We start from the raw sequence: 20,326 nt of genomic DNA, 5'->3' as shown, positions 1-20,326 counted from the left end.
CTCTGGTCTCAAATCTACTTCTATCAGAGTTCATCTCAGTGCCATTGCTGCCTTTCATGAGCCAATCCATGGAAAACCCCTCTCTGCTCATCCTTTGGTTTCCAGGTTCATGAGGGGCCTTTTCAATGTGAAACCACCTCTCAAAGCCCCTCCTGTTGTCTGGGATCTCAATGTGGTTCTTTCCACTTTAATGAAGCCTCCTTTTGAACCTTTGGCCACAGCACATTTCAAATTTCTCACTTGGAAAGTGGTCTTCCTTATTGCTCTCACCTCTGCCAGGAGGGTCAGTGAGTTACATGCACCAGGGCCGATCCACCTTTCGCTGTTTTTCACCATGATAAGGTGGTTCTACGTACACACCCAAAGTTTCTCCCTAAGGTTGTGTCTGACTTTCACCTTCAATCAGTCCATTGTCCTACCTGTTTTTTTCCCGAAGCCTCATTCTCATCCAGGTGAACAGGCTTTACATACCTTGGACTGTAAACGTGCTTTGGCTTACTATCTCGAACGCACTAAACCTCAACTTTTTTTGTCCTTTGATCCTAACAAGATGGGTCATCCTGTATCTAAACGCACTTTATCCAATTGGCTTGTTGCTTGGGTTTCATTCTGTTATGCTCAGTCGGGCCTGACACTGGAAGGTTCTGTCACGAGCCACAAAGTTAGAGCTATGGCAGCGTCTGTAGCTTTCCTCCGCACCACTTCCATTGAGGAAATCTGCAAGGCTGCTACTTGGTCCTCAGTTCATACTTTTACATCTCACTATTGTCTGGATGCATTCTCCAGACGGGATGGACACTTCGGCCAATCTGTTTTACAAAATCTTTTTTCCTAATGGCCAACCTTCCCTCCATCCCGCTTTTTGTTAGCTTGGAGGTCACCCATCAGTAAAGAATATGCTGCCTGCTTGTCCTGGGATAAAGCACAATTACTTACCGTAACAGGTGTTATCCAGGGACAGCAGGCAGATATTCTTGCGTCCCACCCACCTCCCCGGGTTGGCTTCTTAGCTGGCTTATCCTAACTGGGGACCACGCGCCTTCGTCGGGCGGGAAGGCACTCGCGCAAGCGCGGTGCGCCCTAGCTAGAACTTTCTAAGTTCTTAGAGTGCAATCACTCTAAAATTGTCCGTACCGGGGCTCCGTCGGTGCTGTCACCCATCAGTCAAGAATATCTGCCTGCTGTCCCTGGATAACACCTGTTACGGTAAGTAACTGTGCTTTACAGGGCAACAGAGGAATAAGAGTTTTGCCCAGAAGTTAAATCCAAATAAAAACCAAACTTAATTTGATCACTGTACATTGAACACATAAGTTGTATAGGTTTGAGGGTGGTAAGCAGAAGACCAGGATATATGTTTATTATTCAGAAGATATTCAGCCCACTGTGGTCGGCAGTTTTTTTAAACACTGGTCACTGGTGGCAGACCATGTCCAGGCCCAGGTACTGAATATCCAGGGACAATTCACATTAACCTGATCACTGGAACTAATGTGGTCCTGGCTAATATTCTTTCTAGTGCAATAGATGTGTCATTCTGGACAGTAGGGTATTCTCTTCATGCCCACGAGCCTTGCAGATGGAATCCATTCTAGGTTTTCAACTCCTCCTCCTTCTCCAGAGTGCTGCCCTCTTCAGTTTTTCCTTCTACCCACGAGCTGGAAGGTGTCTTTCTGTTCTGCTCTGTATATTTCTTTATTATTTTCTGTATTTTTCACATTTTTTGACTTTTGGTGCACCAGAGCTCCCCAGTGAGGGGACAACTGTGCCTATGTGGACAAGAAGCAGACTTAGGTCTGCAGCCAGAAGGTTAAACCCTTGGGGACCTGTCTCAGTGATAAAACAGGCTATTAAAAGAGCGAGTCATGAGGATCGTGAATGGCTACTATTACCTAAAAATCAGAGTAACCAACTTGATCATAGTGTCACCTGTGTTTTGCCATTTTCCCCTGTCTCCACTCAAATACAAATGGTGATTCGTAAACACTGGGACATTTTGCGCTATCACCCTGAGTTTACTGAGATACCTCGGTTTGCCTTCAAATGAGGCAAAAATCTTGGTGAATTAAAAAAAAAAAAATATATATATATATATATAAATTTAATGAAATCAATATTAATCAAAGGGCCATCACGGCTGTGGTGCATGTTGCTATTGCTCCCATGCAATGAATGATTGTCAGATTATGATTCCCAATGCTAATATCAAATTTCAACTCAAGGGGAATACTGATTGCAACTCTACTCAAGTCATTTATGGCATTTGTTGCCCGTGCCAGAAATTATATATTGAGCAAACTAAAAGAGCTGTAAAAATTAGATTAGCGGAGCACCTTAGCTGCATTCGTACCAGCAAAATAGAATCGCATTTGGTGAAGCACTGGCAAGATTATCAGCATAGACTCAATGATTAGACAATTTCATTTTCTTAGAGGTGGTGATAGCTCTCATTTTTTGATTTATCATGAATGTTTTTTGTTTAATTTATTATTTATAAGTTGCAGCTGTAATATCAAGCATTATAACTTGTACAGAAAGAAATTAAACCTAGGGCATTCTCCAACATTCCAATAAAATTGGCTGTTAATCAAAAAATAATAAGGAATTCAACTATCCAAGATTTAAACACTTGGCGAGAAACATAAGAAAATACAATAAAGAATCAAGACTTGAAGCTGAGAGCAAAATGTATAACAATCTAATAATGAGCTTAAGATTTTTCTTTATCCAACCGGGTGACAAGAAACGGTTCAAAAAAGACATACTTATTCGATTGGTGATACACAATACACTTGCAGGGGTGTCGCAAGTAAAAAGTAGCCCCCAAAGCTAAAACTCCTGGCTTAGCGTTTGATTTTTTCATGGCAGACTGTGGCCCCTATGGGACTTAATAAAGAGATTAAATGGGTAACATTACGGTGATAAGATAATTCGTCATAGTGATTTTTTGACTATGCCAGTTAAGTCAGCAGGTGTTTTCATTGAGCACTTTCTCTGACGTTATTTAAATTTCAATATCTTTTGACACCATCATGTGAGGATGTCCCATTCGTCGCTATTTTGTCTGCCAGATAAAGTAAGTCTCTGCTTTCCTCTTATGCCCAACATAGGAGTTACAAAAATAATTTATTGTTAGATTGTTTTGATATTAAGGATAATACTGCTTGTCAGATTGGAGTTCTTCTTGATAAAGTTAAAATGAAGCACAATCTGTGCTGAAGAAGAGATCAATTTACAGATGAGTTCTATATGGAGTGGATTACAAGTATTGATGAAGCTTTGATATTTGTTTTTTTATATATTTTTTATATTCTTTTTGGGATATATTTGTGACTTTTTTTGAGCACCATTTTCACTGAAGGATTACTCTCCTTTGCTAATTTTTTGATTGTATTTGAGACATTTATTGTTTAGGGAGGCAGGGTGGGTGCAATGATGTGTGATACACTGCTTATTTTATGCTGTTGCCGGTATAAACATAGAAACTGACGGCAGAAAAGGGCCACAGCCCATCTAGTCTGCCCACACCAATGTTCCACCCCCTAACTCCCTCTGTGAAGAGATCCCACATGCCAATCCCATTTTTTCTTAAAATCTGGCACGCTGCTGGCCTCAATTACCTGTAGTGGAAGATTATTCCAGCGATCAACCACTCTTTCAGTGAAGAAATATTTTCTGGTGTCACCATGAAATTTCCCACCCCTGAGTTTCAACGGATGCCCTCTTGTTGCCATGGGACCTTTAAGAAAAAAGATATCTTCTTCCACCTCGATACGGCCCGTGACATATTTGAACGTCTTGATCATGTCTCCCCTCTCTCTGCGTTCCTCGAGTGATTATAGATGCAATGGGTCTCTTGGGAATCACTGATTCCAAGGCTTTTTAACTAAACGATCTTATCAAGTGGTCTACGACGGGAACTACTGTAACTCTTGGAAAAGTCCTTCGGAAGTTCCTCAGGGTTCCCCTCTATCTCCCACCTTGTTTCAACATCTATACATCTTCCCTAGGTCACCTACTACAAAAGTTAAATCTAACATATTACATATACGCAGATGACATCTCTATTCTAATTCCAGTGACCAATGCCACCTTAAACCACATCTCTTATATCATGACTGAAATTGAACAATGGACTATCAATTTTAAACTGAAACTGAATTCAGAAAAGACGAAAATTTTCTTGGCAAGCCCAAAGGACAAAATCACTACAACAACAATACATCTAAACGGTCATGACCACCCAATATAAAAAACGATAAAAATACTAGGAGTCACCTTAGATACCCACCTGACCTTGATTGAACACACAAATTCAGTGACTAAAAAGTGCTTCTCCATACTTTGGAAACTAAAAACCATAAAAAAATATTTCGATCCGCTATCTTTCAGACTACTGGTAAAGTCATTAATTCTATCCACCCTGGACTACTGCAACGTCATTTATGTGGGCATACCTAAAAAAAAACGTGAGAAAATAAAGAATAGTTCAAAACACTGCCGTCTGCTTAATATTAGGACTAAAGAAAAGTGACCACGTTAGTCCCTTCTACAGACTGCTGCACTGGTTGCCAATTGAGGCACGAATCCTATTCAAATTCTCTTGCTTCTGCTATAAACTGGTGTGGGGAATGGCCCCCAACTATTTACTATCTCACTTCGAATTTTACTTCCCCACAAGGACAACCAGAAATCACAACCTCTTTGCCTACCCAAAAATCTCAGGTTGCAGATACTGAACCTTTTTGGATAGAGCATTCAAGTTTCAAGCTGGTAGGCAGCAAACTTGGCTAGGCTACTTCATTGATGGCGCCAGGTTGACATACGGTGCCTTTCGGAAAGAAATAAAGACCACTTTATTCAATAAATTCATTTCCTAGCCAGACTTCCTTTCCCCTTTTCAAAGCTACCGCTCATCATACTGAATCCACTTTTCCTCATTAAAAGCATCCTATAATCACTGACTGTTCAATGTCTTCTTCACAATCTATATCCAGCTATTCACTGACTTTTCAACCATTTCAATGTAACATGTCAAAATTATATTGTAATTTTATGTATATCTTTTCACTTGTCAATTTGCACCATGTAATCACTGACTGCCCAGTGACCTCTTCTTTATCTGTACGCTGTAATTCGCTGATTGTACTGCTAATCTTCACTGTGAACCGCCTAGAAGTCGCAAGATTATGGCGGTATAGAAAAAAATAAAGTTATTATTATTACAGTGGTACCTCGGTTTACGAGTGCACCGGTTTGCGAGTGTTTTGCAAGACGAGCAAAACATTTGCAAAATCGGTGCCTCGGAAACCGAGCATGGCTCGATTTACGAGCACCCCCCCCCCTCCTGCAATCCGGCACCCTCCCCCCCCCCCCGCAATCCGGCGCACACACACACACACCCGACGCAATTGGGCACCCCCCGCCACGATCTGCACCCCCCCCCCCCGACGCTTCTTACAACAGCAATACAAGACATCAGCTGTACCACGCCGAAAACATGTTCACACATTCGAGGATCACTCTTCCCTCCCCGGTCCAACATGTCTCCCCCTCTCTCAAAGCCGCTTGCCCATCTCCCCTCCTTCTCCTCCCGTCAAACTAATACCTGAGATCACCCACCACCAGCCCTGCAACTTTCCTTCTTCAGCACACCATCCCCTCAGATTCACTGTCTCTCCCTCGGATACGTCCAGCCTTGCCGGAAACAGGAAAATGCGTCAGAGAAGGCAGGCTGAAGGAGATTTGGAAGACTTTTGTGCCAGAAGAGAGCGGGACCCTGGAGAAAGGAAGCGGCGGGATTTGTAGCGGGGATCTGAAAGACAAGGTGGAAACAGAGTGTAACACGGGAACGGGGATTTGCTGGAATTTAAGTAACTGGGAGGGTACAAGCCTCTCGGTGATTAACTACCTACCCGGGGTCCTTCAAGACGTCTAAATACCGCCTCGAGGCATAAAAGCACTCTGGGCCAACTTGCTTTGCGGGTAAGAAGCGGCGGGGGGTGCCCAATTAAGTCGGGAGGGGGAGTGTTGGATCGCAGGGGGGTGCCGTATTGCAGGGGGGGGCCTTCGGGGGGAGCAATGCCGGTTCTTGGGGGGGGGGGAGGGGGAACGCATCAAAGCGAGTTTCCATTATTTCCTATGGGGAAACTCGCTTTGATAAATGAGCATTTTGGATTACGAGCATGCTCCTGGAATGGATTATGCTCGTAATCCAAGGTACCACTGTATTATTATTATTATTATTATAGCTACAACTTATCCAGCTGTTCCTCATATGGGAGATCCTTGAGTCCTGAGACCATCCGGGTGGCCATTCTCTGAACTGACTCAACTCTCAGCTAAGTGTTGTTTTTCTACTGAGCAGTATTATTATTTAAAGATATATGTTTAACATGTTTGTTATACTTTCAAAGCAGAACAGATTTATAGTTCGGGGAGTCTCCCCTTACCCTTCCTTCTTATTTGTTCCTATCATAAGCTTTGGTACAAACTGAATGGGGCAGTAGAGCCCTCTGGAGAAGGAGGAGGAGTTGAAAACCTGGAATTGATTCCTTCTGCATGGCTCAGGGGCAAGGGGAGAATACCCTACTGTCCAGAATGACTTACCTATCTGCTAGAAAAGATATTAGCAAGGTAAGAACCTAATCTCTTTATATCCCTATGTCCATCCCATGAGTCCCCCAGTGCTAGAGGTAACAGGCTCTGTATCCCTCTACCCAACTCCCTGAATCCTCCAGTCCTAGAAATAACAGACTTTGTACCTCTGTGCCCATCCCCTGAGTCCTCCACTAGAGGTAACAGGCTCTGAATTACTCTACCCATCCCACTGAGTCCTCCAGTTTTTGAGGTGACACACTCTGTATCCAACTTTCTAAGTCAGAAGAAAAAATCCAGTACTAGATTGTATGGCTGATATGAACTCAGGCGAGTCTCTTTATTGGTACACATTCTCGATTCTCTGTTCTACATCGATCTTTGTGCTTTTGGACTCTAGGCTGCCCCATCACTGAACCTTCCTTTGTGAAACAGTAAATGCCATGTGGCTAAGCAGTCTTTAGGCCTCTCTTTCACTGTAGCAGTTTCTTTTTACTCTTTCAAGATGGAGGAAAGAGAAAGGCAAAGGTCACGTAGATCGGAAAGGTTGTAATATATGCTTTCAGAACCTGAAAACCACAAAAGAAAAGAAATTGAAATATCAAGAAAATACCATACCATATGATATTTCTAAAATCACACCTCAACACAGCAGTCTGTGGCAGCACATCATACTCAAAGGGTGGGTTTCAGATTGTGGACCCCCTCTCTCTTGAGAAGATTATGTCATGGGAGATTGAACATATATGGATCCTGCTTCTGGGAAAGTTCTGTTCTGTAGAAATTAGGGGCATGATATTCAGAGGCTACGCTCATAAATTGGTCTCTTTGAAAATTTACTAGGTCTGAGTGCATAGATTTGTACTTAAAATTTCACTAACCCCAGATTCTATATATGGTGCCTAAAATTGTGTGACAAAATTTGGGCACATGCTCAAGATCCTCGCACAACCCAATTGCATAAGAAGCCCTTAACCATCAATAATTCAGTTGCCCGCATCTGGCAGCACACTTAAAAACATAGAAAAATGAAGGCAGAGAGGTAGGAGGCTGCTTACTGCTTCCCCGAGAGTGAGAGACCCTGCCGCTGGGAAACCTTTAAAATCTGAAGGTGCCAGGAGGGCCTAAGAAGGAGGCTGCTTATTGCTCTGGATAACCCCCTTCAGAGTGAGAATGGGACTTTGGTGGGCAGCGACATGTGATGTCATACACAGCCGATAGGAAATCTTTAAAATCTGAAGGCACCTGTGGTGTTCTGCCATGGGGTATGCCACAAGGGGTACGCCAAGCCCCTTGGGAGCCCCTTAGGAGCATTGAAGGAGCTGCAAGTACTCAAGATCCTGGATTTTTCTTCTTCTTGAGGTACTCTGACTATTCCACTATGGTTAAGCATAAGGGAAAAATTGAAAAGACAAGAACTCCAAAACCTAGTGGTCCTATGGATAAATATGTTCAGATGAAGTTGCTTGCCTCAGCTCCAGGTAATCTATCTGTTTCTGGAGCTTGTTTAAGTGAAGAAGGTAGATCACACTTCTTCCCCTCCCCTTCCTCCTGCTGGTCCCACTGGGGCATCTTCCCAAGATGGTGTTGTCCCCCATGGAAAGGATATCTGCATATTTACATACATTATCTTCTGAACAGCCATGTGCTGTTTGTGACATTCCAACAGCTGTGGTTTATCCTAACCTAAGACAATTGTTCAACCTCAAGATATTACCTTAAATGACATCTTGTAAGTGGTGGTTTAGACTGAAGAATGTATAAAAACTACTATTCTACAGCTATGTTATTTTTCTCAACAGATGGTTGACAAATTTTATAACATAAAACTCTAAAATTGCTAAGAAGAACACTAAACTGTGTCTTTGTCAAATTTAGTCAGTTCTTCAGCTTTTGTAAAGGACAGTTTGTTGATCCATAGAAATTGCAGTTCCTAGAAAATCTTATCTGTTCTAGAACATTACATATTTAGAATTTTACATATTTAGAATTTTTCTATATATCGTCTCTTGTTGCATCTATAGGTATTTAAAGGAAATATTGCTATTAGATAAGAACATATGAATAGCCTTACTGGGTCAGACCAATAGTCCATCAAGCCCAGTAGCCCGTTCTCACAGTAGTCAATCCAGGTCCCTAGTACCTGGCCAAAACCCAAGGAGTAGCAACATTCCATGATACTGATCCAGGGCAAGCAGAAAAATGAAGGCAGAGAGGTCGGAAGCTGCTTATTGCTCCACCCCTCCCACTCTTCCCTGAGAGTGAGAGACACTGCTGCTGGTAAAATCTAAAGGGATTGCATTTAAGCGTCATTCCAACGCATCATAAACAAAATTATAGTTGAGTTTCGTGTCACAACCATCCTCATTCTATTTAGCAATCCCCTCTGTCTATCCCATGCATTTTTGAACTTGGTGACTGTTTTTGCCTCCACCATCTCCACAGGGAGGGCATTCCAGGCATCTACTACCCTCTCCATGAAAAAGTATTTCCCGATGTTACTCCTAAGTCTACCACCTCACAACCTCATATTATGTCCTTTTGTTGTACCTCTTCTCCATCTCTTGAAAAGATTTTTTGTAGATTAATACCATTCCAGTATTTATACGTCTGTATCATATCTCCTCTTTCCTTAGCAACAGCAGCAGATGAATCCAGAGACCAATGGGATAGCACACATCTACCAGCAGGCGGAGATAGAGAAACTGATCCTATTGGTGGTCCTATTGGCTGGCACTCCTCCTGTATCTTCAGTATTCTCTATCTCCCAGCAGGAAATGGTCGCTATTCAACTAGCTCCTGAAGTCTGGCTGTGACTGGAAAATTATTTTCTCCTGTTGAGACAGGGGTGTCCGGCTGAACAGTGCCGGCTTTAGGGGTTACACCTGGGCCCCCCCAGGTCCCTGCCTCACCCTCCCTCCAATGATAGAGGGTCTGACTGGGTCTCAATTTTTTTCTTCTTTCCTTTCTCTGTTTAAAAAAAAGAAAAGGAGACCACAGTTGCTACATTCTGCCCTGTTAGTGCTGCACAACCAGCTCTTACTGGCTTCAGCCAGCCCTAACAACAAGCTTGTGAGTATGTATATGTTTTTTACTGTTGTTTGAACTTCAGGTTCTGTTTGGGAGTCTTAGTACTGTGGGTTCTTTCAACGTACGTTTAAGGAATGGATATTTTATTGAGACTAAGTTTAATGACTAGAAATCCGTTGAGGGAGCCGGGACTTTCCCGCCCTTTGCATGCACACGCTTGGTTTCCTTGTTGGTTACAGCGCAGCAGTAGCGGTGTGATTTCATGCTCGCACTTGTTCTCCTCGTTGGGTTTCAGTGCAGCAGTAGTAGTTCTGTTTATTCCGAGGCTCTCTTTCGTCGGTGTTTGTCGCGGCCATGTGCAGCTGATTGTGCAGGTGAGATGGGACGTGTTTTTTCTGGCGCTGTGGGAAGCACTGCACCGTTCTTCTAGTTATTCCCCAAGTCTGATTTTCTTTCTATGCAGGCCGCGGCAGGGTAAATATTGCAGGGCTTGAATCCGACTATTTTTCTTGGAGCGTTGATGCAGCAGCCACTTGTCGGCGAGAATCAGGCGCGCGCTTGGGTCTCCGATGATGGCAGGAGAGCTGCAGTGTTCCGGTAGTTTATTTCCAGCTGACTTTGGTCAAGGTATGCTGTGGCTTCTCTCCTTTCCGGTTCAGACAAGTTGTACGTGTTTCACTAGCTTTGGGACAAGCTTGGGCAGATGTATATGTCTATGTCTGTGTTCCTACTGTATTCACTTGAAGGAAGCTGCTAGTTTAGCACTCAAGGGGATTAACAGAGAGACTCTGACCTGTGCTAGGTCACCCAGTCTTGGTTTATCTTCGGACTGGGTCAACATACGGCAAGTCACGGCATAGTGAGATCAGCAGTAAGATAGTGCCCTGTATTTCACACGGGTATCTCATTGTCTCTCTTGGGATCTCTGCAGATTGAGCCTTTGTCTGTTGGTAAATGTCCTTCTTATTTGGGCCTCTGTGCTGCGCTGCATGTGGCTAGTACTGGCATAGGATATATATGCCTAAAAGGTACTAACAGTTTCCAAGTTCAGGCTGTCTCTATGGGCATAATTCCACTTCACATCTTCCTGCGGCCAGGACTCTCTCTATTTCTGAGGGGACCTGGACTTCAGATTTCCATGCTTATCACGCTGGTTTCTCCTGTCGCCATTTTCTCATGGCACATGCTAGACGTCCCCCCGACCAGACAGGAAGAGCTGTACTGCTCCTTCTAACCAGGAGCCAGTTACCTATTCTATCAAACCTGCGGAGGAGCATGTGCTATGTGGCTGTTAGCCTCATCCCTGAAGATCTCATTAGCGATGTGAGCTTTGTCTGATACCTGTTAGAATGCTGTTGTTTTCCACGGGGCAGTAGATGCAGCATCTTGATTGCATCTAGGACATATTCACTTTAAAGGACATACGTATTTCGCTCACGTTGCATGTAGTACTGTTTTCATGGTTCCAGTATACTCCTTTTTACATTGCGAAACTTGATTTTTTTCTAGGAGAATTTCTTTCTTCTTACAGATCCTGCAGTTCTCATCCTGCCGTTCCCTGCCCTTCTGCACTTCATTCTGAGGGGATCTTGACTTCTTCCAATGACTTCAGGCTTTCTCATGAGGGAGAAGACGCTATAATGTCAGGTCAGGGGGCTGTGAACATTTTTCAGGATACTTGCAGCTTTGCATCCTCCTCAGGTTTCTGGTTCATTCTTGGAGTCTCTATGTTTTGTGTTTTATCTTTTAAGTGTTACTGGTCCTCAGGGCAGTTCTTGTAGTTCTTCAGGAACTAAGGGACGTTATTCCACTTACTGCATGGTGCCCAAGACGGGAGCATTGGGCAGGCTGGATCCCATTCTGCTGAATTAGTTTCTCAGGGTTACACATTTCTGCAGAAAAACTAGGAGAATATTTACATTTTCACTATGGACTCCAAATCGGCACTAGGTTTGTTTGCCTCTCTTGGAGTAGCGCTTTCGGTTTTGCCACATGCCATTTCGCCTACCCAAAGCTTCACGAACATTTTAGAAAATGTGGGCAGTAATACTGTTTTGGCACTACCAGGCGATTCACCTACTTTCTTCTTGACTGACTGCTTGATTTGAACGTCTTCCAGTCGGGCCATTTGACTGACACGAAAAGGGTGGTTTCTTTTCCTCAGTTCTGTGGACGTGAATCTTTGAATTTGCACAGCGCTCTTTTCTCCTGTACTATTTATAGGTATATCGGGGCAATGTTTTTATTCATATAGGAGAGAAATGTGTTTCTTCCCAGAGACTAGGGCGATGGGTCACAGTCTCAGGTTTGCATTCTTCTTCGGTCACCATGACCAAGAGTATGGGATTCTGTACAAGTTCTAGGATCCATGCTGCTGACTCCACTGGAAACTTCGGCTTGCTTTCCATTATAAAGCTACAGCAATCGCTTTTGTTCTGGTGGTTCCCGGTATCTCAGGGCTCCAATTATTTGGTAGGCTCCTCAAGCATCGCTCTGTATGATTTGGTGGCTCAGCGAGATTTCTCTTTTCAAAGACATGCCTCGGTCTTTGCTGGACTAGCTCATGGTCACCAAACAAGCTGTTGGGTTGGGGGGGCTCGGTGCCTTCCATCCTCAGCTCCAGGAGTCTGGTCTTAAGAGGCGACTCAGTGCTTGTTCATTCTTCTACTCTGGAGCATGGTCAGGCTACCTTTCTGGAGCTTCAGACCATTCTTCTGGAATGACGCTGAAGGTCATAAGAACATAAGCATTGCCTCTGCCGGATCAGACCAGGGGTCCATTGTGCCCAGCAGTCCGCTCCCGCCGCGGCCCCCCAGATTCGTGACCTGTAAGTCTTGCCAGTGTTCCCTCTAAGGTGAGCGCATGAGCGATCGCTCACTATTTTCAGTGGCGTCGCTCATGCTTCTTCAGGTGTCGCTCACTCGAGCGGAGGTGAGAGGAAGCGGCGGCGGTGGCGGTCTGCCCTACTCGCCTAAGATGCAGCAGCGACGGCGGCTCCTTTCATGATCCCCGCAATCAGTGGCGTACTAAGTGGGGGGTGGTCCGCCCCTTGTTCTCATTGGTGTAACGCCGGCCCTGCAGCTCCGGACTCCCCCACACTTGCCCTCCCTTTGGATCGCTATTATTTTAAATGTTATAGCGGCGGCGCTGTATCCATCAGTGGAGACGTCTAACCTCGGCCTGCCCCGGAACTCTTACTGCAGCAGCCGCCCATCTAGGCAGGGACAGGAAGTCACTGTTGCAGTAAGAGTTCCGGGGCAGGCCGAGGTTAGACGTCTCCACTGATGGATACAGCGCCGCCGCTATAACATTTAAAATAATAGCGATCTGGGAGGGGGGGAAGAAGGTGCGGGGAAGTCCGGAGCTGCAGGGCCGGCGTTAGAGGGAGTAAGAGTTGATGGTGCCGCAGGATCCCGCGGGGGGAGGGAGGAAGGAAGAAGAGGAACCGAAGCATGGCAATTTTGGGGGAGCAGGTGTGGGGAAGTCCAGAGCTGCAGGGGAGAGTGTTGCGGAGGGAGAAGGAAGATGAGGGAGGGAATGAAAAGAGATGCCAGGGCTTGGAGGGAAGGAGGAAGGTATGCCAGACTAAGGGAAAAGGAAGGGGGAGATGTGAGAGCATGGAGGGGGAGGGAAAGATGGAAGAAAAGGAAAGGAGAGAGATGCCAGAGAATCAGGGAAGGGAAGATACCAGACTATGGGGTGCGAAGGAAAGAAAGGAGAAGAGAGAGATGCCAGAGCATAGGGGATGCGGTGGTGACAGAAAAAAATGGAGAGGTGGCAGAGCTGGCTGGCTTTGGGGGTGGGCAAAATCTGGAAGGCAGTGGGGGGACAAGGAGGAGGCACTGGGGGCACAAAGGACACGGGAAGGAGGCACTGGGGGCACTATGGACACGGGAAGGAGGCACTGGGGGCACTAAGGACATGGGCAGGAAGGAGGGAGGGAATAGAAAGGGACAATTGTTGGGCCTGAGTGCAGAAAGAAAGAAAGGATACACAGTCAATTAATAGATGTCCCCTTTTGATGAAAAAAATAAATGGTCACGTTACCACTGACTTACTTTCTCTTCAGCAGAGTCAGCATCCGCGCTGAGGTGCAGGAAGGTCCCGCGATGACTCGTCTGCTGGCTCTGCTCTGAAAGAAGTAAGTTACGTCGGAGGGGGTGGACCCGGCAGACGCAGTCATTGCGGGACTTTCCAGCATGCGGCTGCTGAGTCCGCTCTAGAGCAAGTACGTCAGAGTGGGGTGGATTGGCAGCAGGCAGCTGCAATCATCGCGGGACCTTGCTGCATGAAGGGAGAGAAAGGAGCAGGACTGCTGGAATGGAAGAGTGGTGGAGGGAAAGAAAGGGGGCAGGGTGGTATGGAAGGGTGGTGCTGATGGAATTGATGTACAGAGAAAGGGGAGAGACATAAGGGGGAAGGATATTGGAGGGAAAGAAAGGGGGAAGATGCTGATTGAAGAGGGGTGGATGGAGGGAGAAAGGGCAGACATTGGATGGTAGTGGGGAGCCTATGCTGGATGGAAGTGCAGATGGGAGAGATAAGGGAGCAAATGCCAGAAGGAAATGGGAGGAGAGAAAGAGGGGAGCAGATGCTGGATGATAAGTGGACAGAGAGAGGAGAAGGTACTAGATGGAAGGGTTGGAGAAAGAGGGTACATGATGGAAGGAGGGGATAAATAAAAGGACACATGATGGGGAGAAAAGGATTGAGTTAGGGAAACACTGGAGGGGTGAGGGAAAGAGGTGGCAAGCTTTAGGTAGACAGTAAAAAAGGACATTGATGAGAGGGTAGTAAGAACATAATCTAGACAGATGCAGAAAATAAATTGAAAAGGGAAATGAGGGAAAAAAGGGAAAGGGATTGCAGAGGAGAAGTGTGGGAGAGGGAAGGAGAGGAGAGAGATGCCAGACCAATGGGGGTGAAAGGAGAGATGGAAGGGGGAGGCATACAGTTTCTGGAAGGGGCATAGAAGGAGAGAAGATGCCATATAGGGGAAGAGAGACGGCAGACAGTGGATGGAAGGAAGAGAGTTACAAGAAGATGAGGAAAGCAGAAACCACAGAAGACAAAGGTAGAAAAAAATTTCTATTTATTTATTGCTTTAGGAGACATGTGTCACTGTTTCTGTGAAGCATTGTATGCAGAGTCCAGCTTCTTGCTGGTTCAATTTAACCTTTGTCTGTATTTTTATTTTATCCCCCCTTTTACAAAACTGTGAAGCGTTTTTTAGCACCAGCCGTGGTGGTAGCAGCTCTGATGCTAAGAATTCTATGAGCATCAGAGCTGTTACCTCCGTAGCTAAAATCCACACTACAGTTTTGTAAAAGAGTGAGGGGTTAGTTTGTGATTACATATTCCATACTAGGCGAAGGTGTGTTCTGTGTGTTCGAAAGACATAGTTTTCTGTTAGGATTGACGGTGTAGGATTGATCTGTGCTGGTCTGGCTTGTTTAGTTTTACAATGGGTGTATTGATGTACTGTTCACTTCAATATGTAAGATGCTGCCTTTTCCTAGGTACTCATGTGTGACGTTTGGCTTGTTACTAAAAATCATGTTTTTCGTACAGATGGGGGGGGGGTGCCAAAAAATGATGGGCCCCGGGTGTTACATATGCTAGGTACACCACTGTATGTAACGATACCAGAAAGCTGGCGAAGCAAAAACTTTAAGTAAATTGTTATTCTTCTAAGTTTTGAGTATTTAACCCTCCCACAATCTCATGGGCACTCGTTTCAAGTTTATTGAGATTTTGATTTAAACGCAATATCAAATATTTTCAATGTGTATAACAAAAATAAATTTTGGGAAATAAATAAAACCATTTGAACAATAAACATACAAACATATCCATAGATGATTAAAAATACATAAGGAGTACAAGGATAAACTACATTTGTTTAAAAATGCGTCCTCCGTGCCTGCTCATAAATTTGTAGAATATGTAACTTGTCATTCATGCATATTTTTTTTTGCACACACCTCATCAATCCTTAGAGGGAACATTGGTCCTTACCTAAATTCTTTATTCCCTATTCATTAGTACCTGTATAGTTACCCTCTATCTGTACCCTCTATCTGTCTTTTCAGTCAGTATTATGATGGGGGTATTTCTCTACAGCCTGGGCAGTAAGTGATGTACTCAGTTGGTAGGTAAAGTTGTGGTTCTACTTCAGTGGGTGGACCCTCATCTTCATCTTCTGGAGGCAGATCATTTTATGGGTCAGGAAAAGAGTTTGGATAGACTTTCTCTCTGCGAAATCTGAGCATGGCCCATTTATTGTATGTTACAGTGTAGTGTAAATGTTAGTAATAGTGAAATCTTGTATATCCTTGATATTGAGAATTTTGGCTCAGGTGTTCTAGCTCTTTTTATGGAAGTGTGATCTCCTGGAAGTAGATCTCATGGCCTCGTCTTGAAATTCTAAGCTTCCTAGCTTCTTCGGTGGGCACAGGGAGTTGGAGTCAAAGGGAGTAGCAGCGTGGCTTCTTTCTCGCCTCTGGTTTCTCTTTTTTCAGTGTTTTCCCCTGGCTGATGATGGCTTGGATTAGAGAATGACACGGGGAAAAAATCTGTCCCCGTCACTGCACCGATCCCGGCCCACCATCCTCTGCACCGCCCCGTCACCGCCATTCCCTTCACCGCCCCGTCACCACCATCCCTTTCACCGCCCCATCACTGCCACTGCCATCCCATTCACCACCCCGTCACTGTCCCCACAGCATCTATATAAGCCTCAGTACTGCGAAACACCATGAAGACAGAAGAGAGTCCTGCCACTACTACTACTGCACTGAGAATCTGTTTCAGTGCCTCTGCCCTGTAGTGAGAGGAAGAGGGAAAATTACGGTAAGCTCTGGTATTAAGGAAAATACATTCACAAAGTCCTGGTATGATACAGGTGAACAGTCCTTTGGATAACACTAAAGGTGAAGAAACCAGATCTCAAATGAGGAAAAAAATCCCCTTTCTCCTCTCCTGCTCTAACAACTCAAAATATATTAATAAACTAAAAAGACATTTCTGACTCCACTTGCCAGCTGTCACGTACTGATTGGGAAATAACCTACTGACCTAAGCGAAACTTATGAAGAGGAAACAAACCAACAATACTTGACTCTTTTTGCATGGCAACAGAGCCTCACACCTGTTATGATGAACACATCTCATGGTCAAGAATAGAATTCTCGAATTGCATTTTGTAAGATGTGTCTTGTGATAAAGGCAGGGCTTGGAATTGCTGATATGGTAGATTGAAAGAGCATATGCGGGAAAAGATAGATGTTCTGGTAAACAGGACATGCATATGGTATGACACAGATATTATGAACCAATTAATGAATTAACAAATGTAATGACGTGTAAGAAATAACCAATAAAGATTTATCATGTGATTTTGACCAACGTGGTGCTGGCCACCAAGAAATGTATAAAAATAGGCCTTTAAGAGGAAGTAAGCAGAACAGACATCAGAGGATCCTCAGGCCTGAAGATCACATTCTGTTACTCTATATGCTGAATGATTTATTCTTGTAAGCTGTTACTGATTTGTTAATAAATATACTTATTGATTGATACCAGTATTTAGATTGTGAGGTCTCTATCTCGGGGTAGGCCTAGACAGCTGGCCGACCTCGGTAGTAAAAACAGAACATAAAATAAATCAATTAACTTGTCCTCCCTTGCAATGACATGTCCCCCATGTTCACCTATAGCTCGAATCAGGTCAATTATACACACTAAAAATGCAGGAGGATCTGGAACGTGAGCGCAGGCAGGCAGTGATGCAAAAACAGCAGACACCTGATCGATTGCAGCGTTCCGCCATCTCCCTCCCTCCACCTCACCTTAGATGTAGAGTATGCCGGCTTTCTTTTTTGCCCAGCCGCAAGCGCGGCTGCTCATTTGTTCAATATTCTCCTCTGACACAACCGGAAACAGGAAGTTGCAAGAGAGGAGAAGATTGAACTCGAGCAGCCACGCGTGCACAGCTTTTTGAACGCATGCAGCTGGGCGAAAAAGAAAGCCAGCATACTCTACATCAGTGTTTTCAACCTTTTTACACCCGTGGACTGGCAGAAATAAAATAATTATTTTGTGGACCGGCAAACTACTAGGACTAAAATTTTAAAATCCTGTTTCCGCCCCATCTCCGCAAGCTCAGTCACCTCAGTAACTATAGAAAAATAGACAAATATAGTGCAAAATATAGACAGCAGATATAAATTCTCAAAACTGACACATTTTGATCACTAAATTGAAAATAAAATCATTTTTCCTACCTTTGCTGTCTGGTGATTGATTTCATGAGTCTCTGGTTGCGTTTCCTTCTGTCTGTGTATCCTTTCTTTCTTTCTGCACTCAGGCCCAAGAATTGTCCCTTTCTATTCCCTCCCTCTTTCCTTCCTATGTCCTTAGTGCCCCCGGTGCCTCCTTCCCATGTCTTTAGTGCCCCTAGTGCCTCCTTCCCATGTCCTTAGTGCCCCAATGCCTGCTTCCCATGTCCTTAGTGCCCCCAGTGCCTCCTTCCCATGTCTTTAGTGCCCCAGTGCCTCCTTCCCATGTCCTTAGTGCCCCTTCCTGTCTTTAGTGCCCCCAGCGCCTCCTTCCCATGTCTTTAGTGCCTCCTTCCTATGTCCCTCTCACTGCCTTCCACACCTTGTCCCACCCCCGAAGCCTGCCTGCCTATCTACCTTTCTCCCTCCCTAGCCAAAGCCAGCCTGCTGCCTCCCTGCCGCTCAAAAAAAAAAAAGCCTCCCTCCTTTTCCTCTCTTACCGCCATGCTGCAGCTGCTAAAGCCGGAAGTCTTCTTTCCGACTCAATTCTGAAGTCGGAGAGGACGTTCTGGGCCAGCCAGGCAGCGATTGGCTGGCCCAGAACATCCTCTCCGACGTCAGAATTGACGTCGGAAAGACTTCCTGTCGGCTGCCGCTTTAGCAACTGAGAGCATTGAAAAGGAGAGGCTTTTTTTTTTTTACTTCGCGCAAACCGGCAGAAATTCAATTGGCGGTTGAGGGAACAGTGCTCTTCAAAGGTGAAGTGGAGGGAGGGAGTTGGCCGGGTGAGGACCACACGATCCTTGGTTGCCTCACTGCGGAGACAAGTCCATTCACTGCTCCACGGGGCAGTGAATGGCCTTGTCCCCGTCCACGCAAAGGCCACTATTTTTTCTTCCCCGTTTCGGCGGGATATCACGCAGCTAAACGCAGTTGGCCGCGGATAACCGCCACCGTGTCATTCTCTAGCTTGGATTTGCCATCTCAAGCTCGCTTTCAGGACACAGTATTTGTAGAATCTCTGGATTGGCTGCGCCATCCTTGCTATGTGGATCTGATGAGTCTTTCGACAGCCGGACTGTTGAGTTTCCTGGTATCTCTGGATTTGCTCACCTAGGGTCCGATCAACATGGATATTCGTACTACTTTGGTATTACGACCTAGCTTTTGAAAAGTCATGGCTGACGTGTAAGGGTTATGCGAAGCAGGTTGTTTCTTCTCTTATCCAGGTGATAAAGACGTCTTCACCTGTGGCTTCTGCTTCCTTTTGGAGGTTTCTCCTTTCTTGGGTACTTCTCAACATTTGCACCCTTCCAGAGTTCTTTTTTGGCATAAGTGTATTGCCAAGGGCTTAGCGTTCAATTCCCTTCAGCTTCAAGTGCCATTCTTAGCTTGTTACAAAGACTAGGTATATTGCTCTTCGCTTACTTCTCAGCTTCATATGGTTCAGTTCCTAAACAGAGTACGGTATATTCGTACACCTCTTAGAAAGCCCTGTCCGGAGTACAGTCTTAAGGTACTTCTTCGCAGTTTACTGAAGGCTTCATTTCATCCTTGTCTTCTGAGACTCTAAAGGGTTGTGCCGTTGAACACGGGGTTTCATGTGGCCATGGCTTCAGCTCGGCAGTTTTCTGAGTTGCAGGCCTTGTTCGGTGGGGATTCCTATTTCTGATTTACATAATCTGGGGTGTCAGTTCGGACGGTGCCACAATTTCTTTCTAAGGTGGTGTCATCCTTTCTTTTATGACCCTCTCACTTTTCCTTCCTTCTTTCTGGGAGGAGAAATGGGGAGACGTGCTTTTATTCACTGCATTTTTTCAAGGTGCGTAGCGTTCTCCACGAGATAGGTTTCTAATGACTTTTAGTTGTTTAGATCACCTTTCTGTATTCTTCAAGGGACGCCTCAAACGTATGGCAGCGTCCAAAGCCTCTATCGCTTGATGGGTCCAGGAGGACATTATTTACGCTTGCTTGATGGCAGGGAGGCAGTTGGCGACAGAACTTCATGACCATTCCGCCAGAGCGATGGATACTTCTTGGACTCGGTCCAGAGGTTTTTTCCTTGGAGGAGTTTTGTCTCGCGGCTACTTGGTCTTCCAAGAGTGCTTTATCTCAGCATTACCGGTTGGATGTGGGGCGCATGCGGTGGATGCGTTTAGTGCTTTGGTTGTTGCGGAGGCGGCGTTTGCTTCCCACCCAGAGTGAGGATTGCTTTGCTACATCCCATTGGTCTCTGGATTCATCTGCTGGTATTGCTAAGGAAGGAAAGATTATGTTCTTACCTGTTAATTTTCTTTCCTTTAGACGCAGCAGATGAATCCAGAGCCCCACCCTTTCTGGATATTGTCTATCAGTTTTTTCTTTTGCAACTTTCAAAGTTTGTTATTATTGATGGTTGTATTCTGTATTATTGCCTTTTG

At 45.0% G+C, this 20,326-nt stretch overlaps 1 protein-coding gene across 6 annotated transcripts in view; it reads right to left on the bottom strand.

The window, feature by feature from the left end:
• Positions 1 to 6,772: 6,772 nt before the first annotated feature.
• Positions 6,773 to 20,326, bottom strand: part of BTBD16 (BTB domain containing 16) — a 141,602-nt gene continuing 128,048 nt past the window's right edge. For all 6 annotated transcript variants that reach the window (XM_033942722.1, XM_033942727.1, XM_033942728.1 and 3 more), the window contains one exon: positions 6,773 to 7,166. In XM_033942722.1, coding sequence (XP_033798613.1) covers positions 7,160 to 7,166 — 7 coding nt within the window. In that variant the 3' untranslated portion in view covers positions 6,773 to 7,159. The remainder of the gene's footprint in view (positions 7,167 to 20,326) is intronic.

The sequence above is a fragment of the Geotrypetes seraphini genome, chromosome 4, assembly GCF_902459505.1.
Source record: "Geotrypetes seraphini chromosome 4, aGeoSer1.1, whole genome shotgun sequence".
NCBI classification, from domain to species: Eukaryota; Metazoa; Chordata; class Amphibia; order Gymnophiona; family Dermophiidae; genus Geotrypetes; species Geotrypetes seraphini.
This window is presented reverse-complemented; position numbering and strand designations above follow the sequence as displayed.